This window comes from Oncorhynchus nerka, linkage group LG13 (genome assembly GCF_034236695.1).
Source record: "Oncorhynchus nerka isolate Pitt River linkage group LG13, Oner_Uvic_2.0, whole genome shotgun sequence".
Classification (NCBI taxonomy): domain Eukaryota; kingdom Metazoa; phylum Chordata; class Actinopteri; order Salmoniformes; family Salmonidae; genus Oncorhynchus; species Oncorhynchus nerka.
The window spans coordinates 11,561,532-11,570,652 of NC_088408.1; the positions used below are offsets into that span (position 1 = coordinate 11,561,532).

Below are 9,121 nucleotides of genomic sequence, written 5' to 3' on the forward strand. Positions count from 1 at the left end.
ATGGTGTAGTGGTGGGTCTAATGGTGTAGTGGTGGGTCTAGGTGTAGTGGTGGGTCTAATAGAACAGGAGAGAAAGGGTGTAGTGGTGGGTCTAATGGTGTAGTGGTGGGTCTAATGGTGTAGTGGTGGGTCTAGGTGTAGTGGTGGGTCTAATAGAACAGGAGAGAAATGGTGTAGTGGTATATAAAAATATTTCCAACAATGTCTCGATAATCAGCCGTCCTCAGTGTGAAAGATCAATGAAAGTTATAGACTTACTGCTACATTGGCCTATAGCAGTGGTTCTTAACCTGGGTTCGATCATATGAAACTGGTGGGGTTCAGTACCTCCAAGGTTAAGAACCACTGGCCTATAGGCTATGAGTTCCATGCTCTCATTTCTTTAGTCTCCCGGGTGGCTTAGCGGTCTAAGGCACTGCACCTCAGGGCTTTGATGCATCATTACAGGTTCGATTCCAGGCTGTATCACAACCGGTCGTGATTGGGAGTCCCATAGGGCGGCGCACAATTGGCCAAGCGTCGTCCAGGATTGGCCGGTGTAGGCCGTCAATAGTAAATAATACATTTTTAAAACTTTTTATTTGTTGTTGTTGCCGTCAATGGATCACAATGTATTAATGTGTCCATATGGCAGAGGATGATGGTCCCTTATTACTTTACTTCTATAATTGTATGATTAACCACGTGACAGTGATGGAAGAGAACATTATTATTGAAATGAAACTGTTCCATGAAAATGGGCATATGATCATAACGGGCATATAAAATGGTAGGATCAATTGTAAACTTGAAACTCGCGTGTCGCCTATGTAAAAAATAAAAAAATCTATTTACCTCAAACGTCTCAAATTGTCAGATTTTGCTTATAGGCTAATTTGAAGCAAGGTAAGACATGCCTCATAAAAAAAAAATCAGGTTTCAAACAATTTTAAGTGTGTTTTTGAAATGCATACTGCCTTCAGCTCACATTGTAAAGTGATGGGTCACTCGCTGATTGCATGTTGCCTGCACTTAAATGGTGACTGGGAGGTGCACTTCAATTACCAGTTCAGAGAGAGAAAAAATGAATAGCTCTTTTTAATCGTGCAGCAACCAGCTGATGAGCTCCAGGATAAATCCTGCTCAAAATATGCTGTGGGTCTAATGGCATAGTGCACGTGTGATAGTTGTGTTGGATAATGTTCAGTTCTGAACAAACAGAGTAGAAAAAGCTCAAACCAAGTTTAATCACCCACTGGATCATACCGCTGCTGAGACATGATTCCTCAGAAACTGGTCTGCCTTATCAAGAACTGACACTAACTACACTGTTGCCCTTTGCCTCCCTCCTTAGAAACATTCATATTCAACAATAACATATTTTAACAGAATAGGATCTTTCTGCACTCCCCCTTGTTCTCACTCAGTAACTTTCCACACACCTATTTCACACCTAGTTCCTATTTACCTTCCTTGACATCTATCATACTGTATACATTCCTTATACATGTGACGTAATCAATACGTTTTGGTATGGTAACCTGAACAGGTATGTTTCAAGCTAGAATCCAACTATAAATAGATGCATGATAACTAAGGAAAGTCCATTTAATTCCACTCCATTATACTAAACAGTCCCACTATTGACCAATAAGCATGACTGTCAAATCCATTTCCATCAATGAATATATATATATATATATTTTCTTTTGCAATTTAAAAAAACATTTTTATTTTATTTTTTTGCTCCCTGTCATTTTCCGGCAACTGTTTTATTTATTTGTCTTTAAATAAAACAATTTAGTTCCAAAGCCGGCATTTCCCGCCTACCAGAAACCCTGTTATGAAGCGGGATTTAATAGACACCCTTTCTATATTATGGTCAGGGATTGTTCTGCCATTCTAGTCCTTAGGGGGCTGCCTAAATTGATTTTTGGGCTAGACAGTCAGAGAATTGAAAATTCCAAATACAATTAATTTAGCTGTGTTCATTTTGTTATGTTTGAGCAAAAGAACACAGCATTATCCATGGAAAAATGCACAAAATTGCAGGAAATTTGCTTTAAATTTTAAAAAAAAAATTAAAAATACAACTTTGCTCTATAGAGATATTTAGAATTGGGGCAATTGGCTTAAGAATGCAATATCTCTACAGTGCCAAGATGGAGGCCTCTAAAATGTAGCTGTGCCGACGGTCCTTGTTGCCATGCCCCTCTGCCCTTTTTGATCCAGAGAAACCCTGATTGTCATCACATTTTCTCAGTCCTTGGTGCTTTTTAATAAGCCTTAATTACTCCTGTATTTCTTAGGAACATAGCGAAACAAGATGGCTAGTGCAAAGGATTGGCTGACTGATGCTATACTTGGTCTGTATCATCACACTGAACTTGAATTGTGTTGTGTTGCAGGGAATGGCCCAACCCTGTTCTCCTGAAGCAGCCAGAGGACTGCAACCTGAACCTGCCAGTCTGGGACCCCAGGGTAATGTTGGTCATGCTGATACAAGTCCTTTCCTGAGCAACACTAATAGATCAAGGACTGTCATAAACATGAACTTAACTGCCTAGAGCATTTTACTAGCTGAGCTGCCAACTAAAGTGAGTTTAATTTTTTTTATAAATATTTGTATTTATTTATGTATTTTTTAAAAAGCGGTTATAAACACCCTCCAAGACACAGACACATCCCACTTGTATCAACCATTTAAAGTCTAGGGCCAGGGGTTTTACCTGTGATCTCAACCCCCGAGTCAGTTACTTATTTCATCTGTTCCACTACAAACAATTTGATTCAACTGCATTTGAGGCTTAATATATCATACAACTGACTTGAAATGAAATTGACTCCTACCCTGCTAGAGGCCCTATATTCCCATGTAAGATATGATTGAATTGAAATTAAATTGACTCCTGCCCTGCTAGAGGCCCTATATTCCCATGTAGGATATGATTGAATTGAAATGAAATTGACTCCTGCCCTGCTAGAGGCCCTACATTCCCATGTAGGATATGACTGAATTGAAATGAAATTGACTCCTGCCCTGCTAGAGGCCCTACATTCCCATGTAAGATATGATTGAATTGAAATTAAATTGACTCCAACCCTGCTAGAGGCCCTATATTCCCATGTAGGATATAACTCTGAGAATGTGTCACTGTGTTGTTCCAGGTGACCCCCAGTGACCGGTACCACCTGATGCCCATCATCACACCAGCCTACCCCCAGCAGAACTCCACCTACAACGTCTCCGTCTCCACACGGGCTGTCATGGTGGACGAGTTCAAACAGGGTCCGTTGGCCGTCTCGATTTCTAACTTTTATACACAAACTGTTGCATCCACAGGCCCCTCTGTGCTCTTTCTATACAAAACCCCTCAGATCAGTGTCCTAACTTCAGAGACTTGAGTGAGAAACATACTCAAACATTCACATAAATGATACATTGATGTCAAAGGGAAGTTTCGTCAAATGTAAGTTTTGCATATCAAGTAAATTCCATCTAGTCTGGCCTTTTTTAGTTATTTTTGAAGGGGTTCCTAATAGATGTCGACCGATTAATCGGAATGGGCGATTTCAAGTTTTCATAACAATCGGAAATCTGTATATTTGGACACCGATTTGGCCGGTTAAAAAATATATATATATAGGCAGACAGGCAGGCTCCTTTTGTTAAACTAGGCAAGTCGGTTAAGAACACATTCTTATTTTCAATGACAGTCTAGGAACGGTGGGTTAACTGCCTTGTTGGGGCGGCAGGGTAGCCTAGTGGTTAGAGCGTTGGACTAGTTACCGAAAGGTTGCAAGTTCGAATCCCTGAGCTGACAAGGTACAAATCTGTCGTTCTGCCCCTGAACAGGCAGTTAACCCACTGGTCCTAGGCCGTCATTGAAAATAAGAATTTGTTCTTAACTGACTTGCCGAGTTAAATAAATAAAATAAAATAAATGTTGTTCAGGGGCAGAATGACAGATTTTCACCTTGTCAGCTCGGGGATTCACTCTTGCAACCTTACGGTTAACTAGTCCAACGCTCTAACCACCTGATTACATTGCACTCCACGAGGAGCCTGCCTGTTACGCGAATGCAGTAAGCCAAGGTAAGTTGCTAGCTATCATTAAACTTATCTCATAAAAAACAATCAATCAATCATAATCACTAGTTAACTACACATGGTTGATGATATAAGTGTTGCATATAATCGATGCGGTGCGTATTCGTGAAAAAGGACTGTCGTTGCTCCAATGTGTACCTAACCATAAACATCAATGCCTTTCTTAAAATCAATACACATAAGTATATATTTTTAAACCTGCATATTTAGCTAAAAGAAATCCAGGTTAGCAGGCAATATTAACCAGGTGAAATTGTGTCACTTCTCTTGCATGCAGAGTCAGGGCAACAGTTTGGGCTGCCTAATTTGCCAGAATTTTACGTAATTATGACATAACATTGAAGGTTGTGCAATGTAACAGGAATATTTAGACTTATGGATGCCACCCGTTAGATACAATACGGAACGGTTCCGTATTTCACTGAAAGAATAAACGTCTTGTTTTCTAAATGATAGTTTCCGGATTTGACCATATTAATGACCTAAGGCTCATATTTCTGTGTGTTATTATGTTCTAATTAAGTCTATGATTTGATAGAGCAGTCTGACTGAGCGATGGTAGTTTTCCCTTTTGGTTCTCGTTGGTTACCAAGGTTTCCTTCCTCAGTCTCCCTGTTGGTTACCAAGGTTTCCTTCCTCAGTCTCCCTGTTGGTTACCAAGGTTTCCTTCCTCCTTCTCCCTGTTGGTAAACAAGGTTTCCTTCCTCCTTCTCCCTGTTGGTAAACAAGGTTTCCTTCCTCCTTCTCCCTGTTGGTTACCAAGGTTTCCTTCCTCCTTCTCCCTGTTGGTTACCAAGGTTTCCTTCCTCCTTCTCCCTGTTGGTTACCAAGGTTTCCTTCCTCCTTCTCCCTGTTGGTTACCAAGGTTTCCTTCCTCCTTCTCCCTGTTGGTTACCAAGGTTTCCTTCCTCCTTCTCCCTGTTGGTTACCAAGGTTTCCTTCCTCCTTCTCCCTGTTGGTTACCAAGGTTTCCTTCCTCCTTCTCCCTGTTGGAAAACAAGGTTTCCTTCCTCCTTCTCCCTATTGGTAAACAAGGTTTCCTTCTCCCTGTTGGTTACCAAGGTTTCCTTCCTCCTTCTCCCTGTTGGTTACCAAGGTTTCCTTCCTCCTTCTCCCTGTTGGTTACCAAGGTTTCCTTCCTCCTTCTCCCTGTTGGTTACCAAGGTTTCCTTCCTCCTTCTCCCTGTTGGTTACCAAGGTTTCCTTCCTCCTTCTCCCTGTTGGTAAACAAGGTTTCCTTCCTCCTTCTCCCTGTTGGTAAACAAGGTTTCCTTCTCCCTGTTGGTAAACAAGGTTTCCTTCCTCCCACAGGTCTGTCCATCACAGATGAAATTTTGCAGAATAAAGCAGAGTGGTCCAAACTATTTGAAGCACCAAACTTCTTTCAGAAATACAAGTATGTATTAAGCAGCTTATCCTGTGGGACACACATGGTGAGACAAACCAACTATTTCAATAAAGGTTTCTATTTTCTAAATATACCAACGTACTTTTCAGTAAATGTGAAGCTCTCCTTTTTATATTCAATTGTATATGTAATCCACTCCTTCAGTTTGACTTACTTGTAATTATTAAATATACACTTCAGGCTTTCATACAAGACTCAAAATAATCTTTCTTCTTACCTAAGCATCCTCTTTGATTCACAAAACAATTATCATAAACGCAAATACTATGTTAACGTTATGCAGGGCCTGAAGCCCAGTGTCTCAGTAATATTTAGTATAGACTGTGCCTCTAATGTAAGCACAACTCAATATTTGATGTTTGTATATTTTACTAAAAGGTAGGTACTTCAGTTGTACAGTTTCCTATATTAAACCATCTCCTGGTTTTCCTTGTCTTGTTATATTGTCCTATCAAATCCCAAATAAAATGCTTTAGTTCACAATTTGCACAATGTATTTCTTGTTAGTCTTGATTTTGTAGACATGTTTTTTTTATTTTAGTTTTTTTTTGATCATGATAAACCCGTAAATTGTTGCATTAGCATTAGCCAGTAGCCATGTGAAGAACACCAAAAAATGAAAGCGTCATTCTTTCAGTTTAATTCTATACATGAATCCAGATCACTAACTCACATCCTGGATTCCATTGTCACTTAGCAGTTCTGCTCAAATCTGTGTATAGAGAAATGTTGTGTTGAAATCTGTGTGTAGAGAAATGTATTTAGAGCATTTGTATTTTTATTTTTACATTTCAGCTTTATTTAACTAGGCAAGTCAGTTAAGAACACTTTCTTAGATAGCTTACATAGCTAGATAGGTTTTAGATATAGATATGTTTTTAATTGGTTTATCAGTGGTATGCAAGAGCATGATGATAGGACAGTGGCCACAGTTCTGTTACCCAAGAAGCACTGTCATTGGAAGGGAGGCATTGCTCCTTTTGCAGCCCCAATCAACGTGTAGACCTATTTTCACAATGCAGAGCGTTTTGCTGCCCAATCAACGTGTAGACCTATTTTCACAATGCAGAGCGTTTTGCTGCCCAATCAACGTGTAGACCTATTTTCACAATGCAGAGCGTTTTGTTTTGTTGTCCAGTCAACATGTAGACCTATTTTCACAATGCAGAGCCTTTTTGTTGTCCAATCCCCTCCCCTTTGTCTTAAGTGTTCTATCGAGAGTTTAGTGATCCAATCCTTTCCTTCATTTACCAAAATGGTCCATTACTGGAGTGCTCCATTTGATGTGAAATACCCTCAAAGTCTTCTGGCAAATCAGTTTGATCCGTCCACCCTTTCTTGGCCAGAAAAATGTTGATTATATTGCCTACAGCACACCCTGGCTAAGCACACCACCTCTGGGTTGTTGACAGCACACCCTGGCTAAGCACACCACCTCTGGGTTGTTGACAGCACACCCTACCTTAAACACAACTCCTATTCCTCTGGGTTGTTGACAGCACACCCTGCCTTAAATACAACTCCTCCTCCTGGGTTGTTGACAGCACACCCTGCCTTAAATACAACTCCTCCTCCTGGGTTGTTGACAGCACACCCTGCCTTAAATACAACTCCTATTCCTCTGGGTTGTTGACAGCACACCCTGCCTTAAATACAACTCTTATTCCTCTGGGTTGTTGACAGCACACCCTGCCTTAAATACAACTCCTATTCCTCTGGGTTGTTGACAGCACACCCTGCCTTAAATACAACTCCTCCCCTGGGTTGTTGACAGCACACCCTGCCTTAAATACAACTCCTATTCCTCTGGGTTGTTGACAGCACACCCTGTCTTAAATATAACTCCTATTCCTCTGGGTTGTTGACAGCACACCCTGCCTTAAATACAACTCCTGGGTTGTTGACAGCACACCCTGCCTTAAACACAACTCCTCCTCCTGGGTTGTTGACAGCACACCCTGTCTTAAACACAACTCCTCCTGGGTTGTTGACAGCACACCCTGCCTTAAATACAACTCCTCCCCTGGGTTGTTGACAGCACACCCTGCCTTAAATACAACTCCTATTCCTCTGGGTTGTTGACAGCACACCCTGCCTTAAACACAACTCCTATTCCTCTGGGTTGTTGACAGCACACCCTGCCTTAAATACAACTCCTGGGTTGTTGACAGCACACCCTGCCTTAAATACAACTCCTATTCCTCTGGGTTGTTGACAGCACACCCTGCCTTAAATATAACTCTTATTCCTCTGGGTTGTTGACAGCACACCCTGCCTTAAATACAATTCCTATTCCTCTGGGTTGTTGACAGCACACCCTGCCTTAAATACAACTCCTATTCCTCTGGGTTGTTGACAGCACACCCTGCCTTAAATATAACTCTTATTCCTCTGGGTTGTTGACAGCACACCCTGCCTTAAATACAATTCCTATTCCTCTGGGTTGTTGACAGCACACCCTGCCTTAAATACAACTCCTATTCCTCTGGGTTGTTGACAGCACACCCTGCCTTAAATACAACTCCTATTCCTCTGGGTTGTTGACAGCACACCCTGCCTTAAATACAACTCCTATTCCTCTGGGTTGTTGACAGCACACCCTGCCTTAAATACAACTCCTCCCCTGGGTTGTTGACAGCACACCCTGCCTTAAATACAACTCCTATTCCTCTGGGTTGTTGACAGCACACCCTGCCTTAAATACAACTCCTATTCCTCTGGGTTGTTGACAGCACACCCTGCCTTAAATATAACTCTTATTCCTCTGGGTTGTTGACAGCACACCCTGCCTTAAATACAATTCCTATTCCTCTGGGTTGTTGACAGCACACCCTGCCTTAAATACAACTCCTATTCCTCTGGGTTGTTGACAGCACACCCTGCCTTAAATACAACTCCTATTCCTCTGGGTTGTTGACAGCACACCCTGCCTTAAATACAACTCCTATTCCTCTGGGTTGTTGACAGCACACCCTGCCTTAAATACAACTCCTCCCCTGGGTTGTTGACAGCACACCCTGCCTTAAATACAACTCCTATTCCTCTGGGTTGTTGACAGCACACCCTGCCTTAAATACAACTCCTATTCCTCTGGGTTGTTGACAGCACACCCTGCCTTAAATACAACTCCTATTCCTCTGGGTTGTTGACAGCACACCCTGCCTTAAATACAACTCCTATTCCTCTGGGTTGTTGACAGCACACCCTGCCTTAAATACAACTCTTATTCCTCTGGGTTGTTGACAGCACACCCTGCCTTAAATATAACTCCTATTCCTCTGGGTTGCTGGCTGAGAAAAGTAGACAATACAACAGGACATTCTGGATGGCCTTTTATAGCACTGGAGAGCCTGAAAAAATGGATGATCATTTTAAGTGAATAAATACATCCAGCCTGTGGATTGGACAGGAGCATTAGAGGAGTAATTCCACTTTGATTGTCATCCAGGTTAGACTCTTACACATCAGGCTTGATTAATAGATTTCAGAATCAGACCATCCTGCTGGCTTGGGTGGCGTCCTGCTGATTTACTGCAACTGGTTTCTCTGTACTGTTGTTTAAATAAATCTGTCATTTTATCCCGGGCTCAGACCTTTTTTTATTTTCAATGTGGCCTGAAAAT

At 41.5% G+C, this 9,121-nt stretch overlaps 1 protein-coding gene across 1 annotated transcript in view; it reads left to right on the forward strand.

Annotated features, from left to right (window-relative positions):
- The window catches only part of LOC115139149 (poly(A) polymerase alpha-like), a 31,682-nt gene that overhangs the window by 14,789 nt on the left and 7,772 nt on the right, over positions 1-9,121 (forward strand). Inside the window, exons 10-12 of the mRNA XM_065026196.1 lie at positions 2,388-2,460; positions 3,148-3,268; positions 5,402-5,486. Coding sequence (XP_064882268.1) covers positions 2,388-2,460; positions 3,148-3,268; positions 5,402-5,486 — 279 coding nt within the window. The remainder of the gene's footprint in view (positions 1-2,387; positions 2,461-3,147; positions 3,269-5,401; positions 5,487-9,121) is intronic.